At 37.4% G+C, this 17892-nt stretch overlaps 1 protein-coding gene across 3 annotated transcripts in view; it reads right to left on the bottom strand.

The window, feature by feature from the left end:
- Window positions 1-445: 445 nt before the first annotated feature.
- The window catches only part of MINDY4 (MINDY lysine 48 deubiquitinase 4), a 73776-nt gene continuing 56329 nt past the window's right edge, over window positions 446-17892 (bottom strand). For all 3 annotated transcript variants that reach the window (XM_065666900.1, XM_065666903.1, XM_065666902.1), the window contains 3 exons: window positions 13277-13457; window positions 8386-8458; window positions 446-3757 (listed from right to left, as the gene is read on the bottom strand). In XM_065666900.1, the coding sequence (XP_065522972.1) occupies window positions 3709-3757; window positions 8386-8458; window positions 13277-13457 (303 nt within the window). In that variant the 3' untranslated portion in view covers window positions 446-3708. The remainder of the gene's footprint in view (window positions 3758-8385; window positions 8459-13276; window positions 13458-17892) is intronic.

The following is a 17892-nucleotide window of genomic DNA, read 5'->3' as shown; positions in this document are numbered from 1 at the left end:
CACCGAGGTCAGTATGGGCTACTTTTTCCCACTCCGACTACACTATGGTTCTTTTCACAGAAAAGTAGACCTAACTTATTATTCCACTGACCTGATGAGGGCCATGAAATATTTATATCTAATCTACCTGATGATTTTCTACTAACAAATGAATTATTAAAAAAAAAAAGAAAAAAAAAAAAGAAAAGAGGAGGAAATCTGGGCTTTTACTATTACCATTGCTTTAACTGTTTTATTTTGTGTGGGACATTCTGTACCAGACAACGTTAAATATACATTTTGTACATGACACCTTACCAAAATAGTACCTCTGTTCACATATTCATCTACATACACAATATGTCATGTCTGTTGTTATCTAAGGGGTCAATGTTCAGCAAAGGGTGTATTTCTTTATGCAACAGAAAAAAAGAGAATGAAATTAAGACATCGTGCAGATCAAGTGTCAGTGTCATAGGTGTCTTTTAATGCTCAGTTGTCAAACAGTTGCTGTTTTGTTCATTTCAGGAAGTCACATTCATTGGGCAATGAAAATGAGAAACAATGCAGAGGAAAACATAATTAAAGAAAATAGATGTATACTGCTGGAACAGGATATGATTCTACAGGGATCTGTGCAAAGGTTTCTGCATTGCCACATAACATAATGCATTGACTTGTATGATTGACCCAAAACAGCCCTGTAAATGTCTTAAGGAAAATAACTTCTGGTGCTTTATATTGAATACAAATATGAAAGTCTTCTTCTTGAGGCAGACAGTGACTGAGGTAATGCTCTATCATATTTCTGAGAAGAACTTGATCTAAATTAATGTTCTTGCTGCACATTTCTTCATTATGGAAGGATGCCCTAGTAAATCTGAAAAGCCATCTCTCTTGCCTAGTACAGACACTGGCCCTGAACCCTGGTGAAAGAAGATACTGGTTTTAGGCTCCAGAAGCAAGGATGGTGGAAGAAGCTTAGTAGTTCTGAGGTTCTCAGTGCTCTAGCTTGGTGGAATTTTCCTACACAGGTGGTAGTTTGGTGAAGTAGTCCAAGTGCTTTATTTCTTCCTTTGTGAGTGACAACACAGGTGAATATGGACTTAGTTCATCTTAAATAGATGACAGGTGAACAGTGGACTTTGCAGAACAAATATACATGGACACACTGACAGACAACAGGCAAGAAAGATCTGTCTCACTGAGGTTGTCACAGAATTAAGTTTCACCAAAAATCTCGCCATACCCAGTGATGAAGGAGCCTTGGAATTCTTTGCACACTGTTTTAGAAAGCGGCACAGAGTTCAGGGCTTCCCCTCATCTTCATTTACCCTCTAGGATTAGCCATAAACCACAATTTATTTCCAAGCTCTATTCACTAATCTATACTCTTTCTGTACTCTGAAAAATCCTTACATCTTCATGGGTGAAATCCATTTGGAGCAGTCCTCTTGGGTTCTCTTTATACTCATCATCCTACAGTCTGGACTATAGTTCTTCTCATCCTAACGCAAAGATACATCACACCCTGATATCTCCCCTCCTCTGAACAAAGAACAGCAACTCTGAACACAACTGCACTGTAGACATATTTCAGTCAGATGAAATCTGGCCTGTCACAAGGCAGCTCCCTCTTTCCCCAGATGAATACTTATCTTCTATCAGGGAGTGGAACATTATCTCCAAACTGACATAGTTTAAAGCAATGTTTTAAATTAAATGGTGTAGGTTTACTAGACTGGAAAATTCAGAAAGGAATTTTCTGTTAAAGCTGGTTCCAAAAATCTTCCATTATTCATGTCTACACTATTTCCTGTCCAAATGTACTCTTTAAAAGATCTTATTTTACATTATAGATGCCCTGTGAGGTAGGTGAGAAAAATCACACTAAAGTGTGGACTACAGTTCATAGAAATTTCAAGAGCAACAAAGGCTTTGGATTTGGGATCTTTGACTGTTTGGGATTTCCACTCCCAGAAACATTGAAGCTTGCACTGAGGCAACCTCTTCCTGATAAAAGATAGCTTGAAGTATAGATGATGAGTGTATCTTAAAGGCAGTATTGAGTCCACCTATAGCTGACAGTACAAACATATCCCTATATATACAAAGATGAAAGGGTTTACTAAATGCCCGTATAGTACAGTCATGAATGAGCTCAGATCCAATGCCGCCTATGCTGCACAGGCTGAATGGCAGATCTTAATTCCACAAAATTTAAAGTTTGCCTATCTGATCTAAACCAATTACATTACACTGAATTAAGTACAACTGAAATAACTGAAAGTCTGAGGTGCTTTACTGCATATAGGCAGTTTGATATGAATGGTAAGCCAAGGGGAAGACCAGTATTCTTTCAAAGGCTACCTAAACCTTTCTGGTATTCCATTACGTCTTATATTCAGGTTGGTTTCCAAATCTAGCTCAAATGCTAATTCTCCAAGATCTGTATTTGCAAAACTAGTTTGGTATTTCCATACTGCACACAGTAGAACATTGCATTTTTGTTGGAAATTGATTTTAGGAAGAGCAACTAGTTTATCAGGTCTCAGAGGAGACTGCATACTTACTAGGAAGAAGTTGCTATCATAAATATCTGAAAGCAAAAGTTTTTTATTAAACTCTCATGAAATATTGACTGTCTCTTGAGAAATAAAATAATAATAATTCTAGAATAATTCTAGAAACATCATCTATCTCCCTGTTTTTCCAAGGCATTTTTTCCAGTCTTCAGTTCAGTAACTTGTTCCAATTTTGGCAAAGTGTTGCCAAAATATGTTGCTTAAAGAATTCACGTCAGAATACAAACTGCTGATTCAGTACCTCGTGATACATCTCCACAGTACATCATTTCAATACATGCACTTTATTTAATAATGAAAAACAGTATCTATCACAGGTAGGCACCATTTAAGTTTCAAACCTAACAGCTCTTCTGGGGTTTTTTGTACTTACGAAGAAACAAACCAGAGATCTTTTCTATTTGGTGTAAATAAACCCTGGTGTATAAAGTAATTACAATGGTATAAATATAAAGATACTGATACAGCTATCTCTCATCCAGAAAGAAAAATAAGGTACATCAGTGTGAGGCACTGTTACACACCGATTGCACACAGTGTAAGGAACGTAATAGTGTTACTATTCTGGAAACACAAAACCGTAATCCTTACTGCAAATTTTATGACACAACAAGAACTTTGTATATGTCAGGCTTTATCTGAAAAGCCCATATGGTTATCAATGCATTTAGTGCAAAAGGAGACTTATTACTATCAGGTAAAGAAGTGAGTACATGATTCTTGGATACTTTATACTTGCACTGGAGTTTTGTAGGTGAGAAGGCATGTACACTGACAGAAATCTGGGTTCAGCATCTTCCATCAGATGCTTTGAAACAATTGCAGGATACAGAGTGGATCCAGAAAGAGACCTCAAGGGGACATTGACTTCACTGCTTCATCTGTAACCTTGACTTTGTGGTGGAAACAGTCTACTCTCAGAAGCTGTATGTTAAAGACAGCGACAAGGAATTTACGTAAGTGTTGTTTATATTATAAGAAAATATCTGAAGCATGAGGTGACTGAGGTGAAACTCTTCCAGCCTTCAAACCATGTCATTCTTCCTCATCTTAAACTGCACAAATCTTGTCCTATTTCCTGTAGGTATGTGCTAATTCAGTCATTTCCTTTCTGTCTTTACAAATAAAGTGCAGGTCAGGTCAGTCACAAAATTGGTTCAGTGCCATTCCAGTCAATAACAGCTCCATGCCACCTAGAAATGAAAGCAATAATTTTACATCTGTCAGTTAATGAGATCATTGGAAAGGTAACCCAACACCCCTCTACCACCCAACGAACCTTAGAGAGATTAGGATAGACTCATTTGGAATAACTAATCACATCTTCTCAATGGGAAATGAAGAGAAATGAGGTGCTTGTGCCCACATTTGGAGGTCAGTCTCTTAATCCTTCCTCTATTTTTTTCTGTGCAATAAAGTCCTCAGCAGCAACCCAGTCACAACTAGTACCTTTGTGTTGAAAAGACTGTAGAGAATCCCCAAGATGGGTACAAGAGTTAACCCTGTATCACCAGAATGATCACTCTCAGTTGCTACTAGGTAATTTGCAAAGGTAATTTGCACGCTCCCATACAGGCAGGCCTCTAGTTAGGAACTCCGTGACTCTGAGACCCCGAGACCAGATCATTTCATTTAGCAGCTTTTTTTAAAAATCTTTTATCTGTATCAGCTGCTGCTGTTCAGCTGCCCACTCCAGGACTATGACCAACAGTGAATACAAAGCAGGTATCAATCCTGCATTTGTCACCAAATGTGTCTTCATATCATGGCAGAAGACAAAGATCTGAACCTAGGTGAAGGCAGGATGATGCTCTCCAATGACCTCACTGGGTTAAAGCGAGTCAACCTACTGTACACTCAGAGTCACTCGTTGCATGAATTGCACCCTTGTCTGTGTCATTTCTCATGTTTGCAAGCTTCCAGTCCACATCTGAGAACTAAACTATTGCATCCAAAGTGTCAAGCATTTACATTTGTTTTTAGTATCTCTCTCAGAGTGCGTGTGCACAGTAGTAAGACATTGGTGAGGGGGTGGAGAGAGCGGAGTTGCCAGAGTGCCACATTCTTTTTGTCGCTGAAGAAAGAATGTGTCAGTAAGGGTATGGCAGCTCAGTCCTTTCATTGACCAAGTCAATTAAATGTAAAACAAAACCAAAAGCTGAATTAATGCAGTATTCAGTGCAAAGTCTCAAAGGAAGTGTCTAACTGAGTACTGTTGTGAAATTCTTCCATTTTTTTATTTTGCTGAGAAAATAAAAATTGAAAAATTGCAGAAAGAATGTCCTCATCCCAGGATTTAGTAGGAACACACAATGGTGATGCTTCACATCTTAAGCTAACAGAGTATGTTCTAGGTAGGGATACTCGACCTAGTCTGACATTCACCAGTGGTGAGACCTGTCCCTGTCAGAATATTATCCGTCAGAACAACCAAATGCAAGTGGGAAGTACAATCATCACCTCCTCTCCTCATTGAATTTTTCAGGTAATGCCATCAAATCATCCCATATCTTTGTGTACAGTCTTCCCAAAGCTCTGCCTTATGTCCAGGGTGATTAAAACTTTGAGAGGGATCCACACAGATCCCACAGAGGCCATTCCCACACTGCATGAAATCTGCTCTGAGACTATACTGTACTCTGAAAATACTAACATGCTGATACCATTTTTGCTGTTATGGCTTGAGATGTTGCTAATTGCTATGCAGTAAGGAATTGACTTTTTCAAATTCAATAAGGATCTTAACCAGAAAATTATTTGAAGCAGGACTCAAGGTAAGTTTCATAACAAGCCTTATCTCCTGTATTTATTTTCAAACCATTTTTGCTGAGCCATCTGTAGACTGAAAAGCAGTCTTTCTTTGCTCCTGTGGAGACAGATTCAAACCCTTTTTCACCTATTGAATCTGCATAAGAAAAGGTGTCAAATAGTGACACTGATGTTACTGAACAACTCTTTATAGATGGAAACAAAACTGTCTAGGCAATGCAGTGTGTTCATTTCTCCAAACTATCCTGCCACAATGTAATTCAAATGGAGGACAGATTCTACCGCTGATTCAATTATAATTTATCAGATTAACAACATGAAAACTACATTTGACACATCTGGTTCAACTACCACCTCACTCAAGGGTCATGGAGTTAATGGGAACACAAAAGGAACTGGTTCAGGCCTGGAACAATGCTCAGTCTGGAATAACATTCAGAGAATACCTCCTGTATTAATAATTTGGTATTGTTTTAGAGCACACCAGTAATTCAGGATGAAATGCCTATGCTCTCCTCTTACCCACTAAATTTCCATTGGATATCTCACTTCAAAGCCAAACAGATGAACTAATGTATCATACAACCTCACCATCACAGAGGAAAGCTGATGCTAGAGGGTTAACAAAATATACCACTGAATTCAGATTATAACATCAGATCAAAGTTTTACTCCCCTCAGGCAGAGCTAACAGATGTTATTTCCGTCAGTGCAGAGAGATGCCGAGGATCGTGACTGTAAATAGAAGAGTACACTTCAGGGAAGAATGGGATAAGACGTCTGCACGGTATCTCCCAAACAACCCAAGGATGCACATTCCAGACGTCTCTTGGTCAAAATCTAACTGCTTCTACAGATGTCTAGGGCTGAAAGCCACAATAAAAGCACATGTACTGGCTCTGGTTGGGAACCTGCAGGTTAATGTGATGGCTGCCAGAGACTAGTGATTCTAGCCATCTGATGTGTTACCTCCTTTCAACTCAAATCTTGCTCTTTTGACGTTTTGTAGAATAGCGACTAAAAACATGAGTCTCTTCATTTCCTGCAGAAGCAAACCAACCTTTCTCCTCTAATGATAATAACAATAACTTCAGTCTATTAAATATGCAGTTTTCCCTTTGGGATATGATAAGAGAACAAACAGCAGGCAGCTGCTAGGCATATAACTCAATGCATTACAGGATGATGGTGGTGATTACAGCAGGGTGGTGATGTTCAGGTATTGGGGTAAACAATGGGAAGGCTTTTCATGGATTAAAACACAAATGAGTCCTGTGAATGAAAGGAAACCCCCCAGTAAATATTTGGAAACAACAGTTAATCTTCTCAGTTGATTGCTCAGACTGTGAAATTCTCCACACTGCCTGAGAAATTATCCTGCATTTTTTTATGAGAAAGGTTTGATAAGAAGCTACATCAAAAATGCTTGGTCAAAATAAGTAACAGCTCTTTGCTTCCTTGCTTGCCTGACTAAAAATTAGTTGAGGAATGTTTTCCATGGTTGCATAATATAAAACATTCCTTATTTATCTTCCAATTTGTTAAAATATTGGTTAGTTGAGTTTGGTTTTGCTTTTCCTTATATATTGTTTCATAGTTGGAATAAAAAGTTCTTAAAACAAAGAAAGAAAAATATAACATGAAAAACCTTTATCAACAAGGCCATGCTTAAATAAATACTCTCAAAGCAAATGGAGAATACTGAAAACGAGGAGCCAGACTCATCAGGGTAAATCAGACAGTCCTGAGAATGGTACAAACAAAACAAATTTACACTGGAATTTGCTGGTAATTTACTCCTCCAGTAGATTAAAGCAGGGAATTTAAAATAAACAAATATCACCATTACAAAAACTGTGTAACTTTGATGGAATGCCAAGAATGAAAGATGTTCTAACAGCAACTTCAAGTAGCTGAATGTATTATCCACCCCACTGTGTGGGTTTCTAGGGCTATATATTATTTATTCTACTTTTTATTCATGCTTGTGTGTCACTGGAACAGAGTAATCAATACAATACAGTGCAGGGAGCCTCGACTAATATCAGTGCTGTCATGTTACAGGATGCCTCTTCTACTTTTCTGTAACTTTATAATGGCAGCCCTCTATGAACACACTCCTTGGCAGCCACGGTCCTTATTTTTTTGGTATTTTTTGACAGGACAAATTGTGGCAAGGAGAGGAGGGAAATTACAAAAGAAATCTGAAGCTGCCTGGCTTGCTGATTTAGCAAATGTTACGGTCTTTGACAATGAGGCTTTTACTTCTTGCTCCAAAGATATTCAGATAGCAGTTTTCAAAGTCGTGCTGCTGGTGTTGATATAAAGCTGATTTTTCTACCCAGCTAAATTTCTCCATTTTGCTTCTTTCATGTCTCATTAAACTGAAAATATTCTCATTAACTTGAGTATGTCTTGGATAAATTACTTCAAAATCCGCAATTTAATATCATATAGACCTCAATATGGCCATGAAAATCCTAACATGACAGGAACTAGCTTTGTTTTTAAGGAGAAAATATGACCTAAGAACTGTCAAGAACGACTTCACAAAACACAGTGCCCTGTGACCTTGAGAAACTCTGCGCTGCCCAGAGACATATGGAAACTTTAACAAAACTGAGATCACTGAGCACAGGGCTTTGTGCATCAAGAATCATACCCAGGTCCTCCAGTGCAATTATATTTTTCAGAAAAGACGAAGATTGAAGAAATTTTCTCCTCATTGCACCTGTACAACAGGAATCAATCACTTTCATGAATCTAAATTTAGATCTGTTGAAATCAAGTTGTGCTCCCAAACTGAATTTGGCTCAGTCAGTTCTTGGTGATGTATGAATTGAACATCTTAGCCAGCTTGATGTTAACTACAATACTCAATTAAATGTGTAGTGCATATTAACACAGCCTGGCCTATCAGATCTATTCTGATTTTTAAGCAGTAATTTTGCAAGATTACTTCCTGCAATGTTTTTTATCACACTCCAGCCTTACATCTATTATTTATCTCAATGACTGAATGCATCTGTATTAAAACCTTAGTTTCACTTACTTTGTCCTAATGCAGTGCTCAAGTGGAGGAGTAAGATCATTTTCTTTATCTTCAGTACACATCTGAGTTGTATCTGCAGAGACATATCAGACATTATTAGTGCCTGGAGCATATTTCTATTCATACAGAATACCACAGTAGCTTCTAAGACTCCACCCATGGAAGTGACAGACTACCATTCACGCTGTATATTTCCTAGTGCACAAAAGGCATGTATCCACTTTGGATTGAAATACCCTGGTAAGTGAGCACTGCTGGCATTTAAATATCACCTCATGTTCACATCACTTGAACAGACAGGACACAGACAGGGCCAGGAATGCTCAAGAGTGTGAACCATGATTCTGGAACTTTGCAAATAGCAGGGCTTTATAGCTGACCTTATAGTGAACATTCTGGCAGTCACTGCTTTGCTTCTGGAACCCCTTCAGCTAATGGTCTACTGCCTGTTCATGTGGTGGAAGTCTAAGGGCTGAAAGGGGGAGACTGAATGCAAACACTGTTAGGAATGATCCCAGATTGTGCCCAGTATTACTTGTTCGAGGCTAGAAACATACCCAGAACTGCACTGACAACTCAACAATAAGGATGATCACGGGACAGTGTTCAGACTCATGCCCTGACACAAGTTAATTTACTAATACAGAGACAGTTCCAAGGAAAATCTCAGATTAGAAAGTGAAAAAACATGGTGGAGGGCTGTAATGAGGTTTTTAATTTGCAGCTGATGTCATAATTACAAAGAAAGCAATTTTTATTACTCTAATACTAAAGACAGCGGAAGTCCTACACTTGAATAGGAAATACTAAATCCAGTCGAAATCGGGTTAAGATTTTTTCCCTTGACTGTTGAGAAAGCAATGCACAGATGGGAGAAGATGATTTTGGGTTGGATATAAGAGAGCTACCACAGGCTGTGAGCATTCTTTCAGGACAGAGAGGCAATTGCACTGTTTCGGGGAAAACAGAGAGATCAGTGTCTCAGACACTGGATCTGTCAGCAGTGAAAGTAGTGGCTGAACTTCCCAGGGAGAAAACATCCTGCGACCAGCTTGGATGTCAGTCTGCTCAGCTGTTTCCTGTTTTGGAGTAAAACATTTTAAACTGCAGCAGACAACATATTTTTCTTTTTCTTCTTTTCTGTCTGTCACCCAGCCAATGGGTGGTTTGTGAGCAACAAACACTGCCAAGACAGGGTGTAGGATATGGGTCTGCTTCTGTGAGACTGATCTAGACAGGATGGGAGGCAATTGCTCTTATATTCACAGCTGCCAATCTCAGATATATCTGGCTTCCTCATGTCAAAGAGAGAACCTGGCTCTCCCTTGCTTGTTGATTTTGTTGGTATAAATACATGCAGAAAAATCTGACTGTAAGGGCTGGAGTAATAGGAAATGGACAATACTTAAAAGTACATGAAGTTCTGGCAGTTTTCTCCTAGATCCTCAGGAACTTAGAGATACACAGGAATCTTTAGAGTTTCAAAGGGCTGTTTCTATCCTAATATTGAAGAGTTTAAAAAGGCTCATTAAAGGTTTCCAGAAGTATTTGGACCCCTGTAGGAACTCCTGAGACTGATATTCTGGATCTTCTCATAGTGAGAAGCAACAGCCACTGTCCTGACTACAGTACTGGTAGCAGGATAGGCAAATGGCATGGCTGCCTTTTCAAGTCTTTACCAACTTGCTGAATTTTGTCATTTTTATACTTGAGTTTTTCCAACCAAGAGATCTGAATGGAGGTTTTTCATACAAAGAAATAATAGGGAAAAAAATATCACTAAAGGTGTACCTTACAGGAGAAGGCAAAGAACATTTAGCTAAGTTAATTAACTAACAAGTTGTGTTAAGTGTTTCAGACAACTCATTTAGAGCAAGCAATACTGAAGTTACACTCTTTCATCTTGGAGTCAACAAGAAGGATACGAATATGATCTCTTATATTTTCACTTATATCCTAACTAAGGGTAGTGAGAAATTAAGTGCAAGCACAGTTACAGACAGACTTGGTATTCAAGACATATAATGAGCACAGGTTCAAAAGAGTGGAAACTGAACAGAGAAGAAATCCAGAGAAGAAACATTGCTCATAATTTTAATGGCAACCTTAGGAAGTTATGGTTTATTAATTACCTTTCCAGAAGACTTTTTTGCACATTGGAACAATCTTAACTTGCAAAAAAAAAAAAAAAAGGATTCTGAAAGAAAGTACCATATTTAATATGCTAGTCTTCCCTAGAACCTGCCTCCAGTATCTGAACATGGGCTAATTTCCCTGCTTGTGCTACCTTCCATGCGATCTGCAAAGGGGCTGAGGATGGTGAGTATGACTCTGGAAGAATCTTCTGAGAAACTTAGCTACATACATTTTAGCAATTGTTCAGCTGCTTTTTGAAAACACCTTTAAAAGGATACTGAGTTGAAAATATGCACCAGTGAGATATAAAAATTATTTATTAAAACCAATTGTATAAACATTCTCTGTATCTTTACTTGGAGACACCATATTGTAAATGTCAACATAAGTAGGGGCTATCTGTATATATTAGAAAGGAAGATCAGTATCTCTCTGAACAGTACAACACTGTTATGATATTGTAAATGTTAACACAGGTAGGGGCTATCTATATATGTTAGAAAGGAAGATCAGTATCTCTCTGAACAGTACAACACACTTTTATACAAGCGGTCTCTGTGACATAGAAAAAAATCCCAGAATCTCTACTCAGTCCCTAAACAGCCAACAAAAGAAGATGAACAAAATGCAGAGGGTTATTGGTTTAGGTACACTGGCATGTTGTCTTTCCCTGCATGTCAGAAATTTCTATCCCAATGGAAATAATAAAGAACCTTCACTTATTTAGGTTATTATGTTGAATTCACCAGCAAGCATTGCCTGCTTTTAGGAAGAAACTTTGTATTTCTCATCTTCATAGGCTATGAGAAGCAGGGCAAATTCTCAGTATGTGTCAATTTCCATTACCCCTAAAATGTAATCTTACTCTTTCTTGCTTTTCTTGCCCAGTGTAATTTCTTCAAGGTTTCCTGAAATGTGACCTTGATTGTAATCTTCCTAATTATAAAAAAAATATTCCCATTTTAAGGAATTTACCTTCTTGCTAGTGAAAAGCAAATGACTTTGCTAACCTGCACCAGTGAGATGTGGCTATGCAGCACCCAAGACCTCCGGTTAGGTAACACTGCCTGACCATCACAGGTTGCTGATATTTCCACAATGGAAATACCAGTAATATTTGGCATTTTGAGATTTCCATCTGGTACTGTATGTATGGTTTAAATGTATAATCAATGCTACCTTTGGATGTAAAGTAGTTTCAGTATATCTCCAGACTTAACAAACGATTACTGTGCAGCCAGGAAAGCATTTCCCTGGAATGATGAAACTATTTGCATTTTACAGCCTTTTGCAGAATTTCATAGATAACAAAAGAGTTACTAAGATACATTCCTGGAAGAGCTTACAGCCACAACAGAAAGATGTCTACCTCTCAATACAAGTTTTTGAGGAGAAATGTACAAATATGCCGTGACAGGCTGAACAGTAAAGAAAAAATTTCACATACTCTGAGCACTTGCTTATCCAGGGATCTCAGAGTGCTTGGTAGATCTGGACTTTGGAAACATTCCTTACTTACTAGTGACGTAAAGACAGATAAGGACATTCTTTTTGGACCATATGTTACATTGTACAACACAATAGAAAAAATGTTAATCTCTGTATTCCTATGCTGAACTGTATCATCTGTGTCACAAAAAATCTTTTATCTCAGACAGACCATGTAGGAACCAGTTGGCAACTCTAGAAGTGTAAAAGTTAAGCATTTTTTGAGATAATATATAATGTGAAAACTGTAATAGAATGACAGGGATTTTAATTAAAATGAGAGGATAAATAACAGGCAGAAAGACAATTAAGTTTACTACCAAATCTTGTGAGATGCTAAAGCCCCCAGCACTCCCACCATACAAACATCTTTGCCACATGGACTCAATTAGAACATACAACACCCATGTATAAGTCATCCTGTCCAAGAACCAGAATGTGGGTGCAAACAAGCAATACAGCTTATTTTTAAAGAGTGGACTACATTAGAGTGGCTCCTTAAGATTGAGAAGGAATTTGATTAGATTGTGTAAATATATTGAAGGAAAGAAAACAAAAGATAAGTAGGATATTATTAGCAAATAGAAATGTAGTGGTCAAGAATGTCTTAATACGGCAATAAGTAGGAGCTTTCTAAGCATCAGAATACTTCTTGTCCAAATGCCTTCCAGGTGAAGAAACACATAATTACTGTAAAAGCAGCTGCATAATTTGGCATGGTTTCCTGAAAGAATGAGTGCAACAAGTCAGAAGATCTTTTGCGTGTTTCCAGGTATGCTTACAAGCAGGTAAGAGGCTAGGCTTTCTTAGCAGATTACTGTCATATTCTGAAGTAACTGTTGTTGGAGGCAAGGATTTCATGCTTCCTCGCCATTTCTGCTCATTTTACTACAGGTGTGTAGGGTTGAGGAACAGAATACTTGCACTTTCTGCCTATAGAAATTATGTGAGAAGATGTGAGGAAAAATGGGAGTAGTTAAATATGGCTTATAGCCCTGGGAGCATGAATAGACAAGACCAGGATCTTCTCCTTGGAAATCAGTGTTACTGAAAGATTTACCGGTGCTCACATTTAACCATTTCAGGACCTTATCCTCAAAATTGCCTTGTGAAATCTAATTTCCAATTAATCATCAAAGCTACTTATTAAAATTATGAAGCAGGCACACAACTAATCTTTAATGCCTGAAACCATCATTGTTTGTATTAGTGGATTCTTCTTTGCCACCATCAGAGATTAAGTGCAGATTTACCGAGTTGTACATACCAACTGTTAACCGTATTTCTTCTTCCTGGTTGGCCAAGCCATCATAATAATATAGATCAAATTTCCGCTCTGTTTTCCAGTCCCCTAATAAATCCTTTTCCAAACAAAAGAGCACACTGAAGTGGCTTTCACTGCACACCAACCAAATTGGGTATTTGGGGGTCTTCAAGTAACAACCAACCTAAAGGGAAGATACAAAACATTAGAAAATCATGGGGAGCAGGGGGAGAAACAATTCGTTTATTACTGTACACAAACATTAATGAATAGTCATTACACACTGCTGATGAAGCACATCAGGATAGGTCTGGTAAATCAAGGAACATAGCAAGCAAGCATCTAGCCCTGAGTTGTAGGCAGTTAATGAAATCCAGCTGTAGTACCCTTACAGTAAAAAGATCATATCCCTGACTATCAGAACCAAAAGGAATCCTGTCCTCTGCAATAGCTATAAAACCACAGTGAGTTTAGGTCAGGAATATTACATGAGATCAATGGGAGACCACGCTCTTACGCAACAGTACCTGGAAGCCAGGCAGGAGACTTCATAGGATCTCAGATGTCATGAGACACCCCTGTGTGAGCGACTAAACTGAACTCAAAATCTTTTATTGGATTAAGGATATAATACATTCCCTTCACTTTAGCATCTTCTTCTAGCTTCATAGTCCAGACATGTAAAATGTTCTCAGGTACTAGAAGAAAGCAGTAACAGAAGCACTTGTTTTGATTCACTGTTCTTAAAGGTGGCTGTCTTGGCCATATGATCATGAAATGGTTGAGTTTAAAATTTTCAGTGTAATGAGAAAAAAGGACAGCAAAGTTGCTACATTGGATTTCAGAAGAGTGATCTTTAAGCTATTCAGGGAGCTATTTAGCAGAGTACTAGATGATCACCGTAGGTCCCTTCCAACTGAAATAAGATTTGAAGTATATTTCTTAAATCTACCAGATGCTTAAAATGTAGGCTACTATAGCAATTCTTTGGATTTGTAATTACTTTTCTCTATATGTGTATTCATTTATCAATTTAGCCATTTTTTAAATGCTGCTTCACCCCATAGTCTTTAAGGTTCAAGTCTAGCATAGAATTGAGGCTTGTAGCTATTATTTGTCATGGAATTTATGGTTTAAGGTAGACATATATATGCTTTAATATCTGAGAGAGTGTATGTATGGTTTTGAAACTTTATATATATATATATATATATATATACTGATATAAAATGAGTCATGGAAGTTCTCTGTCCCCTGAGGTCACTGAATATCTTGTAATATTTTCTTCACCTCATACCTGTGTTCTGAGACAGATACCATTCTCCTACTGCATCCTGCTGCTTTAAAACTACACTATCAGCTAATGATATTAGCAGCTTCGGTAGTAAATAACACAGTAAAAATAGTGAGATTGCTTAATGTAGCAATTAATTAATGTAGCAAAGAAACCTAATTTCTCTCAGCTAGGATTTTAATATTCAGCTATAATAAATATTTATTATTAGCTATATTCCTGTCACTGAAGCTGTATGATAAGTTCAAAATAATACTGTTTTTTCTCCCATTGAATTGTTGGGGGTTGTATCATTAATAAATCGCTCAGAGAAAATAAAAACCAAAATCAAACTGTTTGCTTTCAGTGGAATGTTTCTGACAACAGCTCTGCTTACTATTCGTATAATAGACAGAATCACTACCATGCAGGATGCTGTGTATAGCCATCTTCATCACCAGTTCTGCATATCCTTTGCTAAACAGATATTGCACTGCTGGTATGCTACAAGGAATAGCAGCAAATATATGCACACTTGAGAGAGAAATATGACATCAGTTTCTGCCTCCATAATACAGACACATGGATCAAAGAAACTTTGCTAGTTCAGAGGCTCAGGTAGTTTGAAGAGATTTGCATTGTAATATGGTGATATAATCTACAGAAATCATCTACTCTATTGCAACTTCTACCTTTACCACTATGGGATTTAAATAATGTCTCAGCATATGCCATGGGTACTAGTGGAAACTGGAAGATTTTTAACAGAAAAATTCTTGTACATGCTTTCTAGATATAGATTCACAGATACAGCTTCTGCATTCCATTCCTCAGTTCTTCATTTTAGGCACACAAGTGCATCAAATATATTGCTAAAACGCAAGAAGCCAATATATATACTATTTTAATTAAAAATCTAAACAGCATCTAAACTAAGTGTGTGGGATTTTTATTCTTCAGATTTAGAATTTATATCTGAAGTGTTACATGAGTACAAATTCAATTATATTCCCCAATGAGAATTTCTACTTATATAACAAGTCTCTAGCTAATTAAGTAATTGTTTCCTGACTCATTACTTCAGTAATATATATATAACTATTTATAACAGCCTTTTATAAAACAGTTTTGGGTTTTTATGTAAATTCTTGTCTTAGAAGTATTTTTTTAGAAGCTCACAAAAATACTCATAACAGGAGTTATCACAAAGGGAAACATGCAGATGCAATAAAAGATGGCAAATTAGAGGGATACAGATTAAAAGATTCAGTCTCACAAACATGCATATTTTAATATGCAGATATATCAAAGCCAAAAAGGAACATCCAGTCTTCTAAAAATGTGTTCTTCCTACGTATGTCTGCTGAAGTAACTTTCAAGCTTCATCAAACAATGTTTGACAAAACAAGATTAGAGAGATACAACTGTGTTTCAAAGCACACATCCACTCCAATTCTTACACACACGAACAGCCTTATTGAAGTCAGGACAAATTGTTCAGATGAGTAAGGTCTGCAGGAATGTTCTCTAAACATATATAGTTTTCATTTACAATGCTTGCAGAAGAAGGTGAGGACATGAACTTTAAGACAATAATGAGAATCTAAAAGCATTTCAGTTCAAATCCTCATCTTCTATAAAAAGCGGGAAGTCTTTGCTTCAGTTACATCAATTATTCTAGTTGAGGATTGGCTGCTGCCTTTAACATCAAGTTGTGTTCCAGCTGTTGGCTGGTCACTGCAGGTCTGCTTCTCAAAACAACCGGCCACTCTGTCCTATTACCATCACCTTCCAGAGGCTTGTGGCTCTCCAGAAACCTGAGGTTAATCCTGCACTCTGGGTGGGAAGAGAATGGAATGGGAAAAGGTCAAGCGGTATGGAATGGGTTTTATCCGTAAGGTTAAAATTCCTTCATATCTCCATATTTCTTTGTCTAGACTTCCTTTAAGGAAATTCTCTCTCCCCTTGCATTCCCCAAATCATGTCTAATTTTTTTCTACAAAATATAATATGGAACCATGCTACTGGCAAAGTAAGAACAATCCTCTTCTTTTGCCACCTTCTTGAAGCATTGATTGTTGAGTAGACTGAAAGCATGCTCTCATTTAACTGGTCCAGCTGGTGAGTGGGGAGCGCTTCTTCAATTGACTGGCCAAGCTGGCTGATGGTAGTGATCCTGGAATGTAACAGGACCTTGAAGCAGAACAGGGAAGAACAAGCACGCATACCCGTTCTGACTTCTCATGAAACCCTTCAAACTCAAGAGTGTGTGTTATCCAACAAGTGCTTGCCAGAGAATGGGGCCCTTTCTTCCAGCTGTTGTATGCTGCCCTGTGAGTGTAATGCTGGCTCTGACTTCCAAAAGCAAATCAGGGATATGTAACTTGAATCTATTCTATTAAATATTATTATTTTTGTAAAGGGCGCAACAGCTGTATTTCTTCTTTGCAAAACAAAAATAGAATCCCTTTAGGTTTTTGAGGGGTTTTTTTTCTGTTTGCAGTATCACAATGCATTAAAAAGTAATAATGCATTACTATTCAAATATTTGTTTTCAAACATGATCATTAACCTTCAGGCAAAAAAAAAAAAGTAAGGAGGGGAGAATGAATTAGGTGTCTTTTTGTTCTCCATGGTTTTAATTCCTATGGAGACTTCACTAACCCTGATTCTCTCCCTTACAAATCTCTTAAGAATGCTCACAAATTTCAGGGACACAATTCTCAACTTCGGAAAATGTCAACCTTTCAAAAGCAAGCACCTTTAAATGGCTCATTTTCAACACTCCGGGTGGTCTTTTTCCACATCTGACTTCAGTGTGTATTTGCACAATAGTGAAATTAAATCTACAGACAAGTATTTGTTACTGGAGAATTATTCTAACATATCTGCCAGAACGAGTTTATTGTACTTCACCATTTGGCTTTTATTTTGTCATTGAACAGGCTATTTTTTGCCATGTGTATACCAAAAGAAACAAACAAGAAATATAATGTAGATACTGTGTTTCTTTTTCTCTATTACCTTGAACAGAAACAAACATTAGATTATCACTTGTATACAGTGGCTACGATTTAAAGAAGAAAAGATTATATCAAAGCCAGGGGGGATCACTTTATATGGCTAGTGTGATGCCATTTTTCTCCAGGAGTTTTATTATTACTTAGTGTAATTTGACTTCCTTCCTTGATGGACTTTACTTTTTTTCATTTAATTAAAATTAGATTAAGTTATTTCTTGCTTTATGTTTGCTTGCATGAATACAACAGATGCATATTTTCCATGGTAATCATACAATACAGTACTGAGACCCATGTGATTCCACAAAGGTCTGGGTTTTGCCAAA

This window comes from Lathamus discolor, chromosome 2 (genome assembly GCF_037157495.1).
Source record: "Lathamus discolor isolate bLatDis1 chromosome 2, bLatDis1.hap1, whole genome shotgun sequence".
NCBI lineage: Eukaryota > Metazoa > Chordata > Aves > Psittaciformes > Psittacidae > Lathamus > Lathamus discolor.
Note: the sequence above shows the minus strand (reverse complement) of the source record. Positions and strands in the feature narration are given on the sequence as shown.